Here is a 24,899-nt window from a genome sequence, read left to right as displayed (position 1 = left end):
ATATCTTACTATGAGGCTTTACACAAAGCTTTCACATTCTACTTTCCATATGTATATTTCTGGATGCAGATCAAACTTGGATGCAATATAAGCTATGTCTGTAATGGAAGAAAAGATGTAAGGCACATTAACATACACTAGCCACTTTGAAACAGTAGTTTCTATCTTTTGTAAAAAAAATCTTTAATTCTCCTAAAGTTTTACATACAAAGAATAAATGAAATAAGATCTTATTTCTTTACAATTTAATACCAGAAATCGGTGCAAGATAAAATCTATTGTGTTGTTGACTTGTTTTTTCAAACAGGAACCTGAGTAAGGGCAGGAAATATAGCATTATAACTAGAAGAATAAAATCCCTTAATAATTTAAGTAGCTGAACAGATTTTTAATGTTTTACCACAAAACAGCAAGGCTACAGATGATAATGGCCTCATATTCAACGAATACCCACTGCAAACCTGAATATTTTCTGCAAAAAAAACCCAAACCATCAGATTATGCACAAGAATAAAAAGCATCATAAATAGATGCACCTGATTTTTTTTTCTTTTCTTAAACCACAAGTATCAAAATTCAGCATTTCTGTCACAGTCCTTGAACAGTTGCTCTGAGATGACTACATTAAGCACGCGATTGCACTAAAGTAGACACCCCACAACAGGCTTGTACTGCAACAGGAATATGGTTTTCATATAGGCACAGAATTTTTCTTATTCATGTTCAAAAACAACATGAAATACACAACTCAAGACAATATTAGAATTCATCAAACATATCCTTGTTAGCAAAAAGTTCTTGCCACTTTGGTAACTGAAGTCACTGAATGCATCTAAAAATCGTAGGTACCTTGAGGAAAATAAGAGTTCCATATTCAGCAAGGCAGCATTGTATCAGGATATTTTATACCAACTAAGGCATAAAGAACTTTGCATCTGGATATACAATACTTAATTTTAGAATAAAGTTTTGTATTCTGTCTGGTAAAAGTGCATAGGAGTGGGATTCCACTGGAGCAGAAAGAATCCTCTCACAGTATTAAGGCCTTTCAATTTTAAGTGAAATGCATCAGGCTGAAGTCTGCACAGTGAAAAAAAAAATTGAACTTCCTATCATCGTACTGAACACAACTGGAGTTTACTCAGCATGTCTTTTCTTCTCCTAGTTGCCGCTCATCTTCTTCATCAGCTTCCTCAATAACCTGAATTTCATCTGCTTGAGGTAAAGATGAGATCTCTGTTAGCAGTTCAGCTCCTTCAGCTTTTTCTTCTTCTTCAATCGCTTTCTTCCATATTTTGTGATTTTCACTGAGATGGTGTATTAGCTGACAAAATATTCTTCTACCTTTTTTTCTTTGAGTTTCTGTAAAATTTAAAGCATTATATTTTAGTTTTTTGAGATTCAAAGAGATCTCATTTTACACACACACACACACACACACAAAATAACGCCATGTTGAAAAGAAAATGTGAATTTGAGCAAAAACTACAAATGCTTACTCACAATATTTGAATAGCAAGATGGATAATAAGGATAATCACAATAGCTACAATATTTGAACAGCGTGATTTCAACCACCGTTGTTATGCCTAAATCTACTAAAAGAAAACCTGGTACCAACTCAAGTATAAAATCTTACTTAAAATGAGATCATCTTCTATTTCTTCATCATCACTCTCCAGCTGAGCTCCATCATCTTCATTACTTTCTGCATCCTCCTCTTCATCTACCCACCGCCCTGGAAGCAGCCCTGCTGCATTATAGGAATTACAAAGAGGACCAACTATGTGAGTGATGAAAGATTCTTGCAGTTTTGCAAGCTGTGGAGAAGAACGATCCATGAAAGGACTTATAGGTAATCCAAGACTTGCCTCTTCATCACCCTGAAAGAGAGATTACAAAAAAACAGAACTTCTCAAAATATTAACTCTAAATTTTGATTTTAGAGATTAATTTTGAGGAGATAAGTAAACAAAGCTGATTGCATCTTTTTACCAAAGGCAACAGTAATTTAATCTAAACTAATGAAAATGTAGTAAGAACAATCACGAAGATATTTTAAGACTTGCATATCTCATAATCCTCCCTTCACTTTTGCTCTCAATATCTCAAAAATTGATGACATTTGTAGGGAGCTCATCTTCAAGCATCTAACAGAACTAATAGGAAGTGAAAGATTATATTAGTATGCTTCATATAAAAATAACTTGACAGTATTCAGAAAAAGAAGATGGAAATACTTTAACTGACTCTTTCCTGACAAGGAATAGTGTTCGTATTAGTTATACATTTAGTAGCATAAACAATTGATCATCTGCCTCTAATTAAAAATATGTATACTTCCAACACCTACCTGTTCATAAAATTCATTAACAATGCCTTCTGTCCATTTCAGATGCAGCTCTCTAACTTTTGCTGGGCCATTGATATCTGCCAGTTTGATGCATATTTGACAGACAAGCAGGCGATCATTTTCATTGCTCCATTCTATACCATGACTGTCGATATCATTGGCCTGGGTTGAGCATATACATTTTGAAAAATTAAGTTAAAACTATATATGGGTATCATATTTTTAGGCTCTGCACCAAGACACTTGAATTATTTTTTCTATAAACTTTTTTCTTTTTTAATCTAAACACAGTCAAAAAAGTCATTTTCTGTCTCTGAAATAAGACTCGGCTCTAATACAGGTCTGCAAGGCCTACCAGGCAATCTACAAACCAAGATAAACTTGTTCTCTATGAAGAAAATAGCATATTTGCATTTTTTTAAACAACTCAATAAAACTTTAAATACAATTGTTTAATATCAACAAATATTCAATAGCAACACAAACATCAGCATACTGCGACCAGCCCAGCGCAGGCAGTAAAATATAACTAACCTTGGAATTAAATTCTGCAAGGAAATCAAAATGCTTCTTGAGATCTGTGGCAAGGATTGCTTCAATCACTAAGAAACGAAAACGCTTAAACTCTACGTGATCAAGATTTGATAAAAAGTTGTATTCTGGTCGTGATAAGAAAAGATTCCAGGCAGAAGCAGCGTGGTGATTTTCTAAGACTGATCTGTCATTGTAAAGAACAGCCTACAAAAGAAGAGAGTCACAAATAACAAATTTAAGATTTAGAACTTAATATTCCGAAGCTTAAGCATTAGTTACTAACAAGATGTTTTTCTTTTTTTTTTTTTTTCTTTCCTTAATTAAACTACCCAATGATGTTTTACTTTCTAGTTTTGAGGATTATAGGGGAAAAAATGACAGAGAGGAAAAAAAGCCAAGTAGTAAAAGCTTTTCTTTCTTCAATTTCTCTCTTTTAAATCTCCACTCATGCTTCTAGGCATACACACCTCTTAGAATAGAGATTGAACTTCTAGTAATATGTTTGGGGCATATACCAACAAAAACAAAACCAAAAAACTCATAAATTGTATTGGATTCTGATTTACTATTTTTGTTGTTATTATATGTTTCTTGTCTAAACTTCAGAGATGCAAATCACCATGATCAGTAATTAGTATTTTTCTTCCTCAATCACTTCTCCCCTACGCAGTTTAGATATCTCTTATTCAGTGATTTTCCTTCTCCCATCCCCAGTTATTTACTCATTTCTTTTGGCTTTGCTCTATGTCACCTTATTCATCTTTTGCTTTTAGACCTGAAGAGAATTTCCTTTCTTTCTACTCCCTTTTCTAATAAAGCTGATTACAGGAGATGAAAGCAAGCATATCTTGCTAATTTTCTCTTAGTTTATTCATCCACCCTTAAAAGTAATGACTGTTTCCCATAACAGATAAACACTAAGTACAGATTTTAGGCAACACAATTCAGTGAACTACAAGAACAATTCATGTTTTTAAGGTAATTGTAAAAATCACTATGGTAGAGATAGGACTTTTCATAAGACTTGCAGAATGAAATATATCCATTAATTTAGCTGCTCAAACAGTCTTAGAGCCAGCTCTGTTTGAAATTATCTGCATAGATTTAAGTTATTTATAGTTTTTTAAATTGAGAATGTTTTTCATATATGTACAATCAATATACACAAAATACATGAGAACTTATCAGGAGTAACAGTTACACAAGTAAGTTCAAATTCATTTCTCAAAGTCTTAAATTGGACAAATGATTCCTACACAGGCAATATAGGAATAAAGAAGAAAATAATTTTTACTATTCTCCTTGCAAATAGAAATAGTTTTCTGATTAAAAAATTTCTTACCTGTGGTGCATTTGTAGCTACTAAAAAAGCATTTGTACGACCAGGATGATCATAATCGTGCATGGCAGCTGCCACATATAAAGCCATCAGTTCCAAGGCAGGAATGTTTGATGCCAGGCACCCGTAACTGTCATCAGTAACAGAACAGCTTTTTGAAGAAATATAGCTGACTTGATCAGGAACACCACCACCAGCTTCATCTAAGAAAAAATCATATTACTGTTTTTACATAAACCAGCAATTTTGAAGCACAATTGGAAAGGCCAGTAAGAAGTAAGTTCATCGTGACCATACGTGTTGTCCAACAGGGTAGCTGAAATCTTACAAATTCATGGAAAGCTCTCACTATTTCAAGACACTACACAAAGCAACATGTTTTTGCAGGACATCCTGAAGTTTTTAAAGTGTCCCAAAACTGGAAAGTCCTAGAGCTTCTGCATTCAAACCAATTATTTAGTTAGCACCAAACAGAGATATCAAAATACTTTTACTCAGACAAGTTTGCCCATTACAAGATAACTATCATTCATACAAGTTAGAGAGATTTTGGGAAGAGCTGTTATCTATCATAATCAGGAAAAAAAAAGACAATTTCTAAAACTAATCTTATGTATTTCAAATGCTAAAAAAGGGCTGACATTCATTTAGAAAACTCGAGTGAAACTATTTTGTTGTCTAACAAGCCAATTCTTCTAATAACTGTTTTAAAATCAATTGCATTTTACTTCTGAATAGTATGCACTAGTATTGTCATATCACTACTGCCTCATATAAAATATAAAAAATATTTGAGTGATAAGGATAATTAGTGGTTTTGTTCAATGTACTGTGATTTCATTAAAACATTTTCACAGCAAAAGAATAGAAGTAAACTATGTGGATACGTACCCACATCAGTTGCCAGTACATGCTCATTATGAATTTGCTGAAATCCAGGAATGGGTCTTGTGGTCAGATACCATACTGCATGAAGAACATCTGTGGCATGTATACGATTGTGATCTGAAAATTAAAAAACAAATAAATTAGATACGTGAGTTATTTACACTCTTTACTGAAGTTTTTGCATTTAAATTGTTTTAAAACAGATCCAAATTAAAAAACACTTTTTTTCCTTCCATAGAAGAAAAAGAAAAGAACCAACACAAAATTATTCGTAATGTTTTTCAATTTTTGCTGAGACATAATACTTTATCTTTGCCTTTCAGTTTTCATGACTCTTTATTCAATGCCATTTTCTCATTCTTTCTTTTTCTCAATCTGAGTTGTAAAGTCACTGTAAATAGTTTTCACAACCACACACAAAAAATCAGCTAACACTTAGCATTATTTAAACTTTGCATAAGTCATAATGTCTGTACATCTTATAAAAGAAGAAAGTTAAGTTTAAAATGCAGTTAGACATGAAAATACCAAAACAATTATCTATGTTTAACTTACATTAAAACTTGAAGAAACAAGACCAGAAAAAGAAATCACATACAGAAAAAGCAGAACTAACTCAACTGAGCAGACTTGTTGACATGGTACATGACAATAATTTTATTCATATAAAAACAGCACCTCTACTATATTTTATTAAACACGTAATTAACTGTTTTAAAGTGTTCTATTTTTGCAGAAAGACCCAGGGAAAAAGCAGTATAGAAAATTAAGTAAAAGGATTAATCAATCAAATTAGTAAGAATCCAAGACAGAACTGAACTTTTCTATCTAATATCTAAATAATTAATTATAACTGTTTTTGATATATCATCTAATTGTTTTTGTTAAAATTAGAATCTAATACTGTTTGTTGTATGCTGCAGAAAGGATCTAATGAGGATCACTAACTGACTACAAAATGAAACATACTATTAAAAGATGAACTATATGAAAATCTGATTGTATTTATTCTGTCACTTTTGGATCTCTGGTCTTCTCCAGTGAAGAAATAAATGGTAAGCACAGAGAACAAGGATTTACTAAGGAAAATTAGAACTCTGTATACAAAAAGGGACTTGACAGACCTTCAAAACAGAAGAAAGTTCACTAAATATGAGTGGACAATGGACCAAATTTAGTACAAAGGAAAAGTCGAACATTAAGGAAAAGATTGCATTTTAACTTGTAGTAGACACTATCATTGAATGTTTTTAAGAAAAAAGTGAGATAAAAATCAAACAAGCCCTAAGCACACTTCATCCTACCTGAAAGTCTGGAATGGATTAAGTTACCTGTCAGTCAGCAATAGCCACTACAATGGCCACTAGACATTCATACCAATTTGACACTTACAGGCATCTGGGCCAGTAAAAACATCTGTGACATGATTTTACTTATTTATTTTAAAGTTGGCAGCCCTAAACATATTGATGAATGATTACAGTGAAAGCTCTTTCTCGTTCTTCAATTACAACCCTAATCCAATTTTCTGTTAAATTAGCTGAGGTTCTCCCAATGACTTCAGTATTTTTGATTGAACTACTCATTAAAATCTTTAAGACTATATTCAGCTACACATTAACAAATCTAGTTTTGGAGGGCTTTTGTTTGCTGTTTTTTGGGAGGTTGGGGTTTTTTTGCTACATTCCGACAGATATATCATATAAAAATACACTGTATACCTCCATACTGAATATTAATATACCTCAAGGAAATACGTAAATATAAAAGAAAAAAACATATACAATTGGATATTACTCACAGGGAATATCTCGGTAGCCATTTTCCAGTGCACAGAAGTAATTCATGAATTCTTTTATTGGGATTTTGAAAATCTCAAACAAACCAGTGTCTTCAAACAAGGTGTAAGTTACCTAAACATATATTAAAATGAATTTTAGCCTGGAAAACATCACAGTAGCTGAGCATATTTTGCTTTTTCTAAAAAAAAAAAAAAAAAAGTTCTAAAAATATTCCCACCTTAACAAATTTTGCTTGCTGATAGGGCTGAAAACTACTGATATTTCATTAAAGTTTGCCAGAAAGCTAATGTCACAACATCAGTTAGATGTTTAATCATTTTCAATTCAGAAATTTAAAAAAGCATTTTTAGCATTCTCTTAAATACATATGATAAAAAACCTGCATTTTGCTACTGATTATACGCACAACTGATTGTTTGAATAATATCTACCAAACTTTTCATAATACATCAAAGAACTCATGTTTTATCTCATGACTTAAACAGAAGAAATCTATATTCCTACTTATCACTCAAAAATTTAGATTATCTAAAATATAGTAGCAGATCCATTAATATAAAAAGAAATAAAAGAAGCCACATCACATTTCGTATTTATTTTTGAGACAATGGAAAACAAATCCTTTCTCTTCTATTCAAATCTCAGGTATTTTTTAACAAACCTATCAAAAGCTAACAAAATGTCCTCAGAACATCCACACACACATATACAGTACAAAAATATTGAAGTGTACACGTAGAATTTGGCAACTACTAGACATAAAAGCATTTTAAGACTGCAAATATTGAGAAAGCTTTTCAAAGACACTCCTTTTCATTTTTTGCCAGCTCCTACCCAGCCACTTGAGAATGAACAAGCTCTAAAATGTGGGAGATTCTCAAAGCAACATGAGAGCAAAATGAGGGGCGTCCCTCCTTTCAGCTGTCCTAAACATTTCTTTTTCATACATACCCAATCTGTGAATCTTGCAACTAATAATGATAAAAATGCAGCTTTTATTTGGATTTTAACCAAAATACATATCATATGCTTATAGTATAACTGACAAAAGGACTGGGGAGGAGAAGAAATAAAACATATACACAAAAAACCAGGAAGAACTGATACATAAATTCTGGTTAAATAGAAACCTGCACATTGAATTACTTACAGGTTTGAGATATCCTATGGGTTGCACACAAATGAAATGCCAGCTAGTATGGATCAAAGAACATTGGTATACAACTGCAAAAATACCACTCAAAAATGGATCGTGGCATTCTAAACTGCACGTTAACAGCAATCAATAACTGAGGTGATAAAAGTCCTATCAATTTTGATCAAGTAAAAAACACAAGAAAAAAAACCCAACTACTTGAAGACTTAAAGTAATAGCCAGAATACTTGTGGATTGGAAAAGAAAAGATTGCGTCTAATGACAAAAATTCAATTATCCCCATTGTTGTTTCCTGACTTCAGCATAGGTGCTGGTCTATTTTTCCACCTGCACCTGACTACTTCTATCCTGTTTCCTTCCAGGTGCTTGTTCATAACTCTACTTTGAACCAAGAGCAACATGCATTCTAATTCAGGATAGAATACTTAGAAAATTAAGATACCAGCAAGTAAAGAGTATTTAATCTTTGGATCAGAACGAAATCCAGCTCATACTATAATCCCACAATTCCTAAATAAAGAAAGAGACAGAAGTTTACAGGTGATACTGATGAATGAGAAAGTCTGGGGAAGAGCAAACAGGTCCATTCTTTTGCACTTGCCATTGGATTGGCTTCAGCACAACATTAAATTGCACCGAAGAGCTTAACAGTAATTCAGAAAGAGATAAAAGGGATACTACATTCAGAAAGCAGTATGGAAAAAAAAATCCCATTGTTTGTAGGATTAAGGGGCAAAAGACTGCCTAAAAGATCACTTCTCTTCCCCCCCGGGGAAAGCTCTGGCAGAAATATTTTACTGAAATAAAGAAAAAAGAAATGGTTGACAAACAAGGTAGCAATTCTGAAAGCAGGAGAATTTTTATAGGAAATGGCACATTACAACAAACCTATTCAGTAACCATAAATCGAATGTATTTTACACTGAAAACAAAATTCAGCCATTTTGGAGCAATTTCTCTATAAACAAAGCACTTTTTATGGTTTACAATGAGATGGAGTACACAAAAAATGAAATTTCTTATTCACAACTCAGTTTTCAAATATACATTGAATGCAAAATTTCTTCATGGCTTAAATTAATATAGAGGCATAACAGCTTCGAGGACCCTCCCTATCCCTCATATAACAGAAGACAACAAACCCGGCTAAGGATCCTTCCAGACTGGTCTCCCATTTCTTGCACAAGGTCAAAAATTTGGAAATTCCAATTGTTCATTTTCTCCATCAGTGAATCATGTTCTGTTATCATCGTTTCTAATTTAGGACTCTGCACCACCTGCATAAGAGTAAGAGACTTAATCACCTCTAAAATAATAATGAAAACTAATTTGCCAATAATATCGACCAAAAAACCCCATGAGAATCATAAATCACTATTGAATTTATTGAATGGTGCCATATCTGTAGCTATGAGAAAATAATAAATCAGCAGTACAAATAACACTGGACTTTTCATATTTGGGGGAAGCTTCCTGAGATGGTGATAATTATTTTATCATCATCATAATCTTTAAAGCAAACTGAGTTAATAAAACAAAGCAAAATGCATAGGGTACCAAAACATATACTGAGCTTTGAGAATTCCTTAGCTGAACTAAATTTAAAAAAGCATTGTGAAGACTCAAAATATCAGTAAAGCTTAAGAAACACTTTGTCTTCTTGCACTTCCACTATATTACGTTGTGTGAACGTTGATAGTTTCACTGAAACTACTTCATAAACTTCCAGGAAAAAACACTAGTCAATTAGTATTTAAATGTACTATCTACATTAACTCTACACAAATTAATTTTAATGAACAAAAATTCATGCAGTTCACTATCTTGTCATTTGCTAGTGAAATCTATGTAACATAGAAAAATATTATTAATTGTAAACTTAGATTTTAAAAAAAAAAAAATGGTGATGCACCATTTCCCTTCAGACATGACAGTTATTAGCAGTACAAAAACCTCTTTACAGCATGTTTCAACTGATAAAGAAACAATCTACTGACATAAGTTACTTCAAGTTCTTTTGCAATTGCATACTTACAAGAGAATTATTTTGTATTTGAGTAATTATTTCCTTCTTTTCATCTTTTGTCTCCTCTGTATGGTGGAAAGACTCTATTGAGAGACTAGCGCTTTCAACTTCACCTTAAAGAAAATAATTAGATAATTACTATATCAATAATTTATTTGTAAATACTAATGTCTAATAAGACTTTAATTTATACAGATCTCTTCACAGAAGAAAGAGCTTGCTTCTTCTAACCAATTATTTAAGAATTTAAAAACAAGAAGTTGTAAAGGAGGAAATCTATTACAAAATATATTTGAAGATACAGAAAAGGTAGCATGACTTTTTACTTGCACAAATGGTTTCACTGTTAAGTTTAGCTGAGATGGTAGACACATTTTGAAATAGTGAGTACAGGTCTATGAAGATACAACTGGGAGTCTATTATTCTTATAGTCAATATTTTAGCTTACATCAACCATATCAAGTGAAATAAAATGTATGGAGAGACATTACTTTAAAATTATAGTACAATTTTATCTAGAAATAGAAAAATATTAATTTAATTGGCTTTGGAAAAACAAAACAAAACAAAACACAAGTATTTATGTATTTTCAAAATCCCACCTGACTTTTTGTCTTTATATTCCACAAATTCTTCCTCCAGTGATGGAATAGGCTTGAGTATCTGACGTCCACAGCTTACAGAATACAAGAAATATATTTAAAACATTCAGTATTTTTCTTCCTTTGCTATTGCTGTATTCTATTGAAAAATATCTGCAAATTACTTTCCTTTAAAAGGTATGCTTTTCAAGGATCCTCCACCACATGACCATGAGTACTTTCTCTATTTAGACATACAAATTTAACTTGTGCTTTGAAAATAATTAGCTATCACCTCCTCTGAACTCACCTACACAAATTAACAAAGTAAGGCTAATTGCTTAGAAAGTGTTTAGGCATACAGAATTAAGATCCCAAGCAGGAAATAATTCTCTAAAATCTTAAATACTGTTACTCTACAGTAACTGCTGCTTTTCCTACCACTTCAGTTCAATTGCACACATGCAGCAGTTCCCTGGGCAACACAGTTACAAATTATTACAATATGCCTTTTTTTCCATATTAATAAATAATAGAGATTGTTATTTTTCTTTTTTTTTTTCTTTTTTTTTTTAATATGATCAGTATTTTCAGCACACTGAGTTAGTGAAAATGTACAGTTTACAGTACCTGCTACACACATAACCCACGGGTGTTTTAACTTGCTGCTGATAATCTGAAGAACTAAATGTGTGTGTCGGAGGCTTATTGATATTAATGCTTGGTTTTGTAAGAAAATCAGCAGTATCAGGAAATTCTACAGGTGACCAGCTGCCACTGGAGACAGATCCATGAGTAGGTGAACCCACTGGACTCAGGCCAGGAGAAGCACCTTCCAAAACAAACATAACATTGGGATCAGATTACAGTAAAAACACTTCTGTTTAGAAGGACTGGAATTGAACAAGAAGTTTTATAAATTGCAAAGAACGTGGAAGTAAATATACATAGATCAGCAAGATTTATTCCAAGTTTTGAGAGTTACTAATATTCTGCACACTCTAGGTCACACATCTGAAGCAGTAGTCTACACAAGGCGGTACAACATCTGGCTTTGAAGGGTTTTGTTTTGTTTATAACTTTGTTAAGCAATTGCTGAATCTTCCCATTTTCTTTTCTGATTCAGAATTTATATTTTAATTTTCCAAAACAAATGAGAAAAAAAAAAATTCATTATTGGTAATTGGCCTGAGGAAAATCTTTTTCCTCATTGTTTTGTGATTAAGGAAAAAAAGGCTCGAGATGCTTTTAAAAACATAGCATGAAAAAAAGTAGTAATCATCTTTGAAGCTAGTGATTAAAGTGGGCAGATGTTGGCCATTATTAATAGTGATGAGCCTTTTCATTAATTCTGTGACAATCCATTCAAATCTGCCTAATAATGCACTTTGAACAAACAGAAATGAAACAGAACAAAAATAAAACACAACCCTAAAGTTTGTTCATGGGTAATTCAAAATTCAAAACAAAACAACAACGAAATCAATCTTGCTTACATACATGAAATTCCCCATTCTTGTGGAAAAAACTAAGCTAGAGCTTACTTCAGGAAATCCAGGAAAGAAAGCCAGTCAAATCATACTTTGATTACCATATACCTGATGTGAATTTAAAACAAAATTTTGTGTTAAGCCAGCATACCACTTCTCCCCTTTGCAAAGATTTACAAAAGAAGGGTTATCTATGAGTGCACAAAGTGAATTATAGCCATTGTAAACAAACTTTTATCAAAGAGAAAAAATTGCCCTTTGCCAAAGGCTCAAAGAGCAAAATAATCTAAGTGTGCTGTGAGTGTCCCATAGCTGAATTACTTATTCTCCTGCAAATTACAAAACAAAAATTCGATCATAATTATTGTGATTATGTACTGCACGTTAACAAATTACTAAAAGTATATGCAGTAGACACCAACCGCCCTGAAATAAGGGATGTGTAGATTATACATCTCAAACAGTATTACAGGCCACCCTGAATCGACTTACAAGCCTGAAGAGTAGAAATTAAGTTTTGGTGCTCTAAAGGACAATTTTTAAGTCCACAGTGTCTAAATAACATTGTTTTATTACAAAAAGCTGTAGTAAAAGAAAAAAAAAAAAAAAGGGGTTCCTTATTAAGGTATGTGAACTTTGCAATTTTTAACAATTACCAACCAGGTCAAATATAACATTTTGCAAATTCATAGTGTTAGACAAATATTTGAACTTTATACAAAGTTGATGTTACCTTTTTGAGTATTCTTAGAAGGAGTTGAAAAATATATATTAAGTATATTTTTAGAAGATAAAGAACATGTTGATGTAATGTTAGTGTTACATTTGCATGAAAAGTAACTTCAAGAAAAATTGCAATGCATGATGTACTTACTACCTTGTGCAATTTATACAGCCTGATGGCAGGATGTCAATCTTACCTGCTCGTCTGGGACCTATATGGTGAGCCAGTGTCAAAGATGATGATCTCTGTTTTGGTATCGTCAACACGTTTGCACCAAAAGACCCATTTGAGTGAGATCCCTGGCTGAATTACAAAGAAACAAGGAAATCAAAACCAGAAGTCCAACTACAAGAATTTTCCTTCTTTCCAACCATGTATTCCGCAATTATCAAGTAAAATGCTTGCAAGATGTCTAGACTGTTCTGATATGGTTCCACTACCATTCAAAAAAAGAAAGTACTAGAAAGAAACCAAGTTCAAGATCACATAGACAATGTACCACACAGAATAGTGAAAAACTTATACGTACTGTGCAAAAGCAACAGAAAATATTATGTAGTACCAAAATGGCACAGCGAGTGCATTCAGACAACTTGCCACATTATTTATTTCCTAAAATTGTATTTACTTTTTTTGAACATTGTCTAGAAAGGGTCCAATATCCATCTGAGCAATTGTATTTGTTTATCAACTAGAATTCTCTGCAGGGCACTGAACATGAATACTTTCATGACCACTTGTTTTTTAAGGAATACTACAGAAAGTAATTGGAATTTGCTGAATTATTACATTTTGTATAACTCCTCAAAATCCCACTGCTAAAAATTACACAATGATTGTGAATTTATTCATTAGTGATAATATCAGATGCAACATTGTGCGCTTTAATAAAGCCAGCTACATTGTAATAAGTCTAAAAGCTTTTAAAATACTGTTTACATTGCAAATGCAATCTTATGCAGCAATTTTATGCAGCTACAGCCTGCTTCTTAAATCAGCTTTATATAATAAATGAAATAATTAAATATATTAAAAATAATGCTGCTTTTAACTGTCAACTCCAATAGTTGTATTGTTAGCCTGATTGATAAGTTACGCCATCTGCTGTTGTAGGCCTGGAATTACACTCCTAAATTCCAATTAAACATTTCCTCCAGTAAACAAAAATGCGATGTGCAATTAAAAGCAACTGTACGCATGTAATCTCCAGTGAAAATAATTTATGTGATATAATTATTTTGTTTTATATTTATTCAAACATCTTTAGTCCTATTTTAAGGATTTCAAAGAAAATTCAAACAATTATTTACCCAATCTCCTGTTTTTGTTGGTTTTTTTTTTGATAGATAGATATAAAAAAATGACTTAGAGAATAAAGAAATTTAATGCTGACTTATTAGGAAAACTTTAGAAGTTGTCCAAGTTGATTCAATTTTAACAGTGAATTTATTTTGCCATTTGCAAACTGTTCAGCTTTCATGACATGTATCCTTTTAAAGCATACAAAATTTTTACATCAGTACTTAGTGTAGGAATACTAACAAGCAAGGTCAGTTCACCTCAAATTAGTTTAAATAACAAATCAAATCAAGAGAACAGGTCTTAAGAGTTGTTTTTCAGGACTGCCTTGATAGATGAAGAAAATTTTTCAACATTTAATCAGTTTTTAGAACAATATGTTATAGCATCATTGTATAATGTATTATCTTTGTGAACTCAGCTAAAATTCAGTTGAAAGCAGTCACTGTATGTTAAAAAATATTCTGATTTTTCATATGCTTTCCTTCTAGCAAAATTTCCTACTTCATTCTCCCTTTTTACTATTAGCCTGTTTCTCTTCTACTGGTAACTTGGCTCTTCTTTGGGATGAATCTTGCTGTAAGACAGAAAAAAATGTTGCCTTTTCTTTTGCTGAATTATTTTTCTGACAACTTAAAGAATTGGCTCAAGAACCAGAGTCAATGGGACAAAGAGTCAGGAGGAATGCAGGACTGCCTCTCTTGGCTACTTGCAGTGAATGTGATCCTTTCAAATGCTGATAACCAAGTCAGCATAAACACAAAATCTTTAACCTACCATCATAATCAAGTAACTAGAATTTGTGATATGCTTTCAGCCTGATTTGAGAAAACCAATAGAACTGTTGTCTATGGATGAGCTGTATAAATGGTATAATGACTAGTTAAACTTTCACTGATGTCAAATTCATCTGGACAGCCATACCTATGAAAAGCTATTCATAACAACATAAGTATCTGCAATCACATTTTGTAAACTAATCAGAATTAAACTATATAGTTGATAAAAAAAATTGAAGAAGGTATGTTATTTGAAGGAGAAAAAGCAACTGACAATTGCCAAATTGTTTAAATGGTTCACTTTAAAATAAAATATTATCTTGATAAATAAACTATTGGGCATGTGCATATAATCTTCCACTTACTATTAGTAATTAGCAAATATCACTATCTCACATTTTCTTTTAAGAAGTCACCTATTTACTTTCCTTACCATCTACGCAAAAACAATTCTTAACAGGTGCAACTACATGATAAAATCATTTTAAAAATTATTTTAAATTATTTTAATGAGTTGCATAACAATTTCAAACATCTATTGCACTTTTCTCAAGACCAGAAAATCATAAGAAAAGTTAAGCAAAAAGAAAACAGAATATTAACTTTATTTCTAATTCAAAATATAATGTTGATTTTAGAAACAAAAGTTTGGTTTTTGTTGTTTTTTGTTTGTTTGTTTGTTTTTTGCATTATAAAGATGAGAAAGCTTTCTTAGTATGCCTTAATGTCTGCTTGATAAGTGTATGAATAACAAATGCTGCAATACACGCATGCAACAGTGGCTACCAAACACAAGAATGTCACATAATCCTTTTAATTAGGGAACAAATTTTCAATACGTTTAAAATACGTATCACTTTCAAATTTCAACTAAAAGGAGAAAGAGGAAGTCAGTAATAACTCACAGCTTATACAGTTGCAAAACAAAGTAATTTATTTTGACTAATTTTTTGGTTCCTACTAAAACTAATATTCAGTCCCAGTCACTACGATGGTGCAAACCATTCAGCCTCAAAATTACTTAATTTCTACTTGCGGCCAAAGTTATAAAAGTATTGCATGTTATTAAGCTGTCAGAATTTGAAGACATAATTTAAGTACAAGATTCTACATTAGATACTTACACCATTACAGATATGAACATTTTTAAAAGGCAACATTTATTATTCTACCCTTAAAATCCTGTTAGGTGGCAATGTTTATTATTCCACCTTTAAAATCCTATTAAGTGCTTACCTTGACACATTATAGTCCTGATGAGATCTCTTACTGTTACTCCGTTCCCATTTAGAAGATGGTGACTCTACAGGTGGAATACCAGAAACTCCTGAAGATCGTCTCAGCTGTGGTGTTGGCAGGCTATTCCTGCTAATTAATCCCTGTTGAATAATTTCATTATGGTTGAAATTGATGTAATTGAAATTAGATAGTAAAACTTTATTTTTTTCTTACTGTAGATAGGATATGTTACTACTGTTGTTTATGGTAAAATAAGAAGCACAGTATTTCATCTTCATTCTTACTGATCAAGAAAATCAAAAAGATGTATTTAAAAATTATTTAGCTTGTTACAAATAGTTATGTTTTGTTGGTGGTGGTGGTGGTCTTGTTGTTTTATTTTTCTCCTTTTGTTTGTTTGAAATTCACATGGTTCAACAATTACTCCTCAACTGCTTCCAGAAATTGAGATCCTGTAGAGACAGCCAATTGCTGTAGCTAAGGATGATTTTTTCTACTTGATTCAATCACACAGCTACATAATCAGCTTTCAAGCACCCAGAATAAGCCCAGATTTCAGTAACTCAGATAAAAAAATATTGACATATGTTGTGAAAAATAAAGAAAAGTTGACACAGGGACAAGCTCTAGTACATCAAGGCTCCCTCTGTTTCCCCACTAGTCTCATAGTACCAAGGAGGCTTCCCAAACACCTCTCCACTCCCAGCCTTGAAGTTGTGTTATTTTAGACATGCTGTAGCCCAAAAGCAGAGAATCACTTTTGTGATTCTCAAATGGTCCTATATGGAAATAACTCAGGACTTACTAGCTCTGCCTTACTGAACTACACTCAGAAATGTATAGCAACATTTAAATAGTAACTAAGAGAACCCAAGTAATAGAAATGATAGGATCATTGAACCTAAACTGCAAAGCTAGTTTAGATCTGGCTTATCCTCATTTATTGTACATAAAACCTGTACATTGTATTCTAACTAAATTTAAGAAATTTGACTCCTTTCAGTCTATAATCTACTTGGTGAACTCGACCTTTGATATGTCTATTCAACCTGGGGAGGAAGGTACTGTTCCACATAACTGAGATAAATGGAATCAAACCTTGCTAAAAAACAACAACAACAACGATAACAAAAAAAAAAAAAAAGATGCCAAGAAAAAAATGCTTTGAACAAAGAATTTAAGAGGAACATTTGCAGTATTGAGTAAGGTCTGCAGGATCATGTATAAGGACAAGTGACCCTCAGATACTAACTTCAAAAGGCTAGCAGAAATTATGACTTCACAATTTTAAGTTTCATCGAGAGGTCAAAGATCTTACCTCACTCACTACCATATACTTCACATAATGGAAAAGTGCTAACACAAAAAATTAGTTTCTGACTCCAAAACGTCAGACTGCTCTGAGTCCTTGATATAAGATGTACTTCGACCCTGTTTGCTTTGCAGCAAAAAGCAATAGTCACAGCCAGAAAGGTGAAACTGTACAAGCAGAACAAGACCACCATCTCCACAGAAACCTGCAGTACCCTTAACCAGCCCTACTAGACTAAGAACCAGAGGAACATAGTCTGTCAAATTGGACAAACCAGTTACAGCAATGCTGCACTAGAGCAACAAAATATTCAGGTGGGCAGGTAGTGAAGGTGTTAAGTAAGCTACTCTTGCAGAGTGATTTGCTATGCAGAAGTTAAGCAAACAAAATCAAAGGCAGAGCTGAAGTCAGTCAAATATGTGCTGGAAAAGCTACATGCTGGAAGCAGTTAGGTAGGCAGCAAGGGTATGCAGCATCTGTAAATTGTCTAACAAAAATGGACTGATGCCTTAAGATAATCTTCAAGAAAACAGAAAAATAGCTAAAGCTGTAAAGCAAGACTCAAAAATTCCTCTAGGTTGGGCATTTAGCCTAGAGAAGGCAGCAAGTTTTCTGCGCCCAAACTTTGGTAACAACACAACATTGAGCACTATGCACTGTCAGGCTTAGAAAAAGGACTTCTGTGCCAGAAGACTCTCTTGCAACACGGGGAGCACAGCTGAAAATCCCTGACAGTAGAGCAGACAAGTCTACTCCCTGAAAAAAGCACATATGTCAGCATAATACTGAAAGAAGGCTCAAGCACGTGCACTGAATCTGGCTTGTGATCCAGTTTATCCGACCCCAGGATGCTAAGCCAGCAATCTGGCCAGTTTGGGACAACCTGCCAACTGTCTGGAAATGGAAGTAACACAGTGCAGGGATTATTTTTCCTAGATATATATATATATATGTATATTTGAATGGCGACACACACACAGTGACAATGAAAAAGTAATTTGACCTTGAGTGGCTTTCGATCTCCTTTTTCAGCAGGATCGTCTACTTCAGGACAGGGGAAGAAACCAGGAAATGGTGTGAATGGGTTAGCCTTTGGCCTGCATGTGCCTGAGAAAGCACCAATCAAACTATTAATGCTTCGAAGGGAAGAAATCACTTGCGGTGGAAGGGATGGGTCAGTCAGGAGGTCTGTTAGCATGCTCCGAGCCTCATTTAGTACTGAAAGATCAACTCCAGTTCCACTGCCAGCATTCTAAAATAGATGGAATTGTTGCAAACTATTAACATGTCAAAACATTTAACCTTGTTATAAATTTAAGTATCCTATCTACTGTAAAATATATACTGCAAAACATTTTTGTTTCAAAGAAAAAATATACGTAGGCATACTAACCAAGCAATTTTTAGTAGTATTTCTCACGCATATAAGAAAAATTCTCAAAATTCAACACTAGCTACCAGTTATTTTTTCTCTTTTAAAAATAAAGATCCTATCCCAGTTCTTCTTACTTCAATTTTTTATTAATTTGTCTTAGAAGCAAAATTGATACTCTACATCCTCCAAAAATGGCAACAGAAACTTTGGTGACCAAACTGTTGAACGATTCTTGCAGAGGTAAAATTTCCACAGCATCTCTATCAGTGTTATTTCTATTTATATTGAAACAAATCCTAAAAAATGTCTCAAAAACATCACTAGTGTCATTTGCTTTTATTTGGCACAGCTCCCTGAACAGGATCAGGAATAGCTAATTAGAAGCCAGCATTAACACAAGAAAGAGAGAAACAAACATTCAGGAAAAGAGGTCAGATCCTGGTAGGTCTGAGTTCTAACATCTGTGGGGAATCACTCCTTAATCTTATGCTAATGAACATTTAAAGGACAATCAATCAATCAATAAGCAAGCAAAACTGCATCCATCTTAACTGGGTTTGATACTGCTCTCATGTATACCACAGGAAGCAGAGCCCTGTCGACTTCCTCTGACTGCTACATATCAAATCACTGCTACGTAGATAGAATAAACTAGAGTATTAGAACAACTTAGGTAACTAAAACTTCTGTACTCAGTCAAATTTCATCAGAGAACAATTAGATTCATAACACACTGACCTGGTAGTAGGGCTTGTACCACTGCTTCAAATCCCAATCCCAAAGAATCATCTGTAAAAAAGGAGAGTAACAGTTGATATGTTACTGCTTAAAAACAAAAATAGAATAAATATTGATTATGTGGTACAATACTTTTTCTTTTTTTCCAAATAAAACTGAGACTATTTTCTCTGTTAATGCTACAACAACTAAAATCCTTAAGAAATGTCTGAATAAATTCCTATACAACAGGGATCTTTTGACGGTGGAGAAAACTATATGGATTTACTTCAATATTTCTAGGTTTTTGATAAAACATTAAGATCTAAAATAAAGCATCTAAGTCTATTCATCTAGACTTGTAAAAGTCAATCTATTCTAAAATCCAATATATTTTATAAGTACAGTTATCACAAGAACAAGTATCCAGCTACTAAACTCAGGAAACGAAAAACTATACAATTTTTTCTTCCTCAAACTATGAAATAAATACATCCCCATCCTTCAGGATATGGGCTGTACGAGGCTTGGCAAATATCATAATGGAACTTCCTACGTGAACAGTAGAGCACAGAGTAAAAAAAAAAAAATAATACAGTAGGCAAATCTCAATGTCAAAGTAAATTTACAGCTAAATCTTGTGTCTAATAAAATAAATTGCTGCAATTAACTCAAAACTGAAAAACACAAGTTACTGGATATATTTTGTATTGGGTTATATACAAATTCATATCATTTGTAGAATATTTAAAACAGCTTGTGAACAAAAAGCTAGGAAAAAAGGAAAAGGTTTTCTTTAAACTAAAATTTATTACTGCATTAACATCCAGTAAAGATCTATGGGGAGGGGGAAAAAAAAAAAATCACATAACAATTTGTCAAGAAAATATTAAAAAAGAAGCCACTGAAAGATTTCAAGTAGTTTTGCATGCACAGAATTATGGTCGGGTAAAGCACTGTGGGACCGATCCTACTGTTTTTATTTATACTCTTTTATTATTTCAGTTCTAGAATCATTATGCAGTTTGTTAACACACATGAGCAAGGAATTTGCAACAGTTGATAGATGGTAACTAGGAATTCTGCAATGGGATGCATATTTAGACAAGCTTTCCTAAATAAACTATATATATATATTTTATATATATATTTCATATACACACACACACACACACACACACACACACACATAAAATATTTATCATAATCTAGCAACAAAACTGCCTCTCCAGTTTCTCTATCTTCCTGCCCAATAAAATTTGGACTCAACTGACCAATTAGAGTCAACTGTGAGAGTCTACAATCTTATGAATCATACTCTGATCATAAGTTATTTCTGTTGTAGATGAAAATTACAAAATACTGTAGACGATTCATCATTTGGGAATATTTTGTTCATTTCTGTTAAAGAAGAGTCAGACAGAATCCTGAAGGTAAGGAAGCTGAGGTATTGTGGTAGAGATACAGGTTGAAAGGTGGACCATCTAGGAAAAGCCCCTTGACTTTATAATTCCTAAAAAGAGAAGTAAAAGGGAGATTGGCTATCTGGGACACATATATGTATGACCAAGTCCATGAACAGGAGAAGTTGTGTAACACAGCTAACGACACCAGTGTATGTGCTAATATCACTGCTATTAGCCTCTCAGAAGTAACGCTGACTACCACACTACTGTGAAATGAGAGATAGCAGCAAAAAACACCCTACAGCTGAGAAATCAAGCCATCTGTGCCACCTTGTCCACATACTCTCCCAGAACCATATCGCATTACTGAGACTTAGTACTGGCTCATTGTAGATGTTTTGTCTCCAATAGTAAGATATTCAAATAAATAAAAAAAATATACTGATACACACCGATATTAGAGCAACAGACATGTCTTGGCAGTACATGCATTGCCCTGCATATACTTTCCAAACTTATATGCAAACTGATCAAATGACCATTCTGAATGACATTAGCTTTATCTAAACTGATTCATACGTGTTTTCTGAGTCCTATTTTCAAAATAACAATTGCTAATCTTTTGGTAGAAATCAAATACATTGCATCAATCATTTGCCTACCATTCAGAACTTTGGTAGTAGCTCTGTGAAAAGAAATGTCTGTCATATGCATCCAGCATCACTAGTCACATTAAATTACAACAGGCAACCTAAAACCATAGGGTTTGGTGATTATTTCCCTAACCTGTAAATGTAATGAAATACAGCATCTGTGATAACAATGCCTAAAAGTTAAATTCATTTAATTGATTGATTTGCTTACTTTAGGAAAGGTAAATAAAATCATTATTTTTCTATTTGGTTTTATCTAATAAAACTGCATGGATTTCACAGCTCATGGCAGTCTATACCAGCTGTATTAATATTTCATTCTCTTAAAAATCTGATAGAGAATACAGCTTAGAACTTCCCTTTCTTCCCAGAGCCATTCAAACTGAAACATTTTTGTGAGCTCTGTGTAGAAAGCACTGTACTATCATCATTCATTTAAAAAAAAAAAAAAAAAGTCTCCTCAATACCTCAGGTTAAAAACAATATCTGTATTTTAAAAAGCATTCGCTTGCAGGAGGAGTGTTTTGTTACTTTCTGCTTGAATATGATTATGAATCTACCAGCCAAATAGCTTCATGAAACTCACCAAAACCACAAAAGAACGTCAGCAACACAATCTGAAGATACTATCAGCTTCAAGTACGTCAACAGCGCTCACTTAAATTTTCAGTGAGCAAAAAATAAAAACAACATACAAGGAATGAAATTCAGATGTCTGCTATGTTCCAAAAGTGTTCAGTCTTTCTGACTTCTAACAGCTACCAAATTACCACAGTAGAGCAAGGTTCTAATTATTCTCTGATAAATTAATTCATGTGCACAACAAAACTGGCACTCACAAACAAAAACAAAGACAACTCTTTTTTTCCCTTTCTTCCACGTAAAGTTACAGAGCTCAAATAAGGTACCAATGCCCTTGCCTCCTAGTTCATATTTTGCAGTCCTGGAAATTTTTCTGCTTATTTTTCTAGGCGAGAGCTATGTTTGAATTTGTTCCTCCAAGACTAACAGTTCTTTCCTGTGGCAAACACAATGTTCCACGCTGGCACTTGCCCAGCAGAAGGTGTAGAAAGTGTCAATGAAGAAATGCAGGCTGCACAGCAGCAGTACCCAGGCAAGGGCAACACCTACAGTCTCCTCTTTTTTGTTATCTTCACACGGACGCTATTTAGCACCACGTTTAAAGTTATAACAACATCCACATGCTATGATAACTGAAGATGGCTAACTGAACAGCCATATTACATGAAGTAAGATTGACCCACAAATGAAGAGCTTAATGGTTTGAGGTTTTTAAAATTAGTCTAGCTACCACAGCCTCATTAATCAAACCCTTTCTAAAACCTAAACATACAAGATGACTCTTAGCCTGTCAGTGATGAGCAGTGCAGTAGTGACAAACGCTGTCTAGCCGTACTCATGCATCTTTTTAGCACCAAAACACGTCTGTTCTGGTAAAGGTACCAAACCTTTAACTGCAGATGTTTTTACTAACACAACAGCTTTCTTCTGTGTGTGTACACAAATAAGTACACACACTCATATACCAGCTGTCCTGTTAAGCTCTGGAGAACAGATCTATAGGAGTAAAAGTTCAAAGATTTCCTTTCTGCTTTAGCACCATCGTAGTAGAGAAACAACCTCAAAATCTGAGAAGCAAAAACTATTCATTGCTACCACTAAAACGTCCGTCCTATACCCACCCAGTGCACACAAGGAACAACAATGCATGCTGTTCACACAAAACTTACTTCCAGTGCAAACCATGGTTTGATATTTTAGATGGGATGGCAGCATTTCATACACAATTTCACTTAAATGAAAAGCTTCACAGCTCGGATTCACGATCGAAAATTTTCTATTTTCATTTAAGCCAGAAGATTCAAGCTTTGCCACCGATTTCAATTTTCTCAGCAAAGGACCTAAAATAGCTTTGAAGTAACAGAACACAGGTTCATCTGTGTGTTACCAACAAGTTATTATTATTTGTTTTTGTTCACTATACATCATCATTAATTAAAAGCCTAATCTCATGAGAGAAGACAGGTGTATTGTTTTACCACAGCTACCAGGCTACCATCATGCATGTTAACTGCAAAACTTCCATCTGGCACATTCTGAAGTAATTAAAATAACCTGATTAAAACTGTAGGCACAATCTCTTCTACTAAGCACAGTGAAAAACTGCAGTTGCCCACACAGTTAATACTCTTCCATGGTAAATATAACATGGTAGAATTCTGTTCTACCCAAATCCTTGCAAGTTAATAATGAAAGGGAATTATCACCTTATCTTAGATGCTGAAAATAGGCCACAAGGTGGCACTCACATCCAGAAAGCCTCCCCCTCCAAAAACTTGAGAGAAAGAAAGGAACAGAAACTAGTAGTGTTTGTCCTCTGCAGAACTGAAGAGGTTTTAGGGACAAAGGGGGAGGGGGGCAGCTTTAAAGATTATCACAGCTGACAAATCTTGCTGCTTCACAAACACTTCTCTGCTTAAGAAAGAGCCTACTCTTTCCCATTCTAGTCAGAAACTACTTATCGGCTACACTTACTGTCTCACTCTGTAGCACACTCAGTTCAGTTAGCTTAAGGCCTCGCGCTGCAGCTGCATTTTGAAATAGTAAGAAGGCAGTATCTCCGGAATTATTATTTTGGGGAATTTGGTAGTCAAAATTTTAATTAATTACTGTGGATTGTCAACAAAAATTACAAAGAATTGCACTAATCTTTGAGCAGAATGAAAGTAAAAGGGAAATGGTTTATTTTAACTTAATGTGAACAGATCTTCAAATACACCTCAGGCAGAGCCTCAGCAATTTTTGATTTTGCAACCACCGGACCTGTTGCAGAAAGATTCATACTCTGAAATACTAAGATTTTGTAACCCACTTGCATGTAACATTCTTTTGTATTGCCTCTAACAAGAACCACCTGAAGAGGAACTTGAGTTATGGAAGTTCTGATCACATACTTGAGCCTCTGAGCATTAATTTGCAATGCCAACACTACAGAAGTCACACCACTGGAAGCTAATAAGATTGTTGTGGGCTCTCATAATGCCGATGAACTTTGGGTGAGGTGATAAAATTATGGCTTTCCCCATGAGCTCGTACACCAGATTACCAGTCAGCCTAGAGGATGAGTTCTCATCTCAGCCTGACTACTCCTAGAGAATCCCAGTTCATCCAAAGAGTAATGATCACACTGTCTTGTTTTCATAT

At 33.6% G+C, this 24,899-nt stretch overlaps 1 protein-coding gene across 2 annotated transcripts in view; it reads right to left on the bottom strand.

The window, feature by feature from the left end:
* Window positions 1-158: 158 nt before the first annotated feature.
* The window catches only part of PDE3B (phosphodiesterase 3B), a 75,899-nt gene continuing 51,158 nt past the window's right edge, over window positions 159-24,899 (bottom strand). Inside the window, exons 2-16 of one of the 2 annotated variants that reach the window (XM_085224193.1) lie at window positions 19,637-19,687; window positions 18,527-18,775; window positions 16,209-16,351; window positions 13,091-13,197; window positions 11,311-11,512; window positions 10,702-10,775; window positions 10,108-10,211; window positions 9,215-9,349; window positions 6,916-7,027; window positions 5,118-5,231; window positions 4,230-4,429; window positions 2,888-3,091; window positions 2,354-2,515; window positions 1,640-1,883; window positions 159-1,362 (exon numbers count right to left, since the gene is read on the bottom strand). In XM_085224193.1, coding sequence (XP_085080319.1) covers window positions 1,142-1,362; window positions 1,640-1,883; window positions 2,354-2,515; window positions 2,888-3,091; window positions 4,230-4,429; window positions 5,118-5,231; window positions 6,916-7,027; window positions 9,215-9,349; window positions 10,108-10,211; window positions 10,702-10,775; window positions 11,311-11,512; window positions 13,091-13,197; window positions 16,209-16,351; window positions 18,527-18,775; window positions 19,637-19,687 — 2,322 coding nt within the window. In that variant the 3' untranslated portion in view covers window positions 159-1,141. The remainder of the gene's footprint in view (window positions 1,363-1,639; window positions 1,884-2,353; window positions 2,516-2,887; window positions 3,092-4,229; window positions 4,430-5,117; window positions 5,232-6,915; window positions 7,028-9,214; window positions 9,350-10,107; window positions 10,212-10,701; window positions 10,776-11,310; window positions 11,513-13,090; window positions 13,198-16,208; window positions 16,352-18,526; window positions 18,776-19,636; window positions 19,688-24,899) is intronic. The other variant, XM_085224194.1, reaches the window with a different exon arrangement.

Source organism: Meleagris gallopavo, chromosome 5, assembly GCF_905368555.1.
Source record: "Meleagris gallopavo chromosome 5, MGAL_WU_HG_1.1, whole genome shotgun sequence".
In the NCBI taxonomy this organism is placed as follows: Eukaryota; Metazoa; Chordata; class Aves; order Galliformes; family Phasianidae; genus Meleagris; species Meleagris gallopavo.
This window is presented reverse-complemented; position numbering and strand designations above follow the sequence as displayed.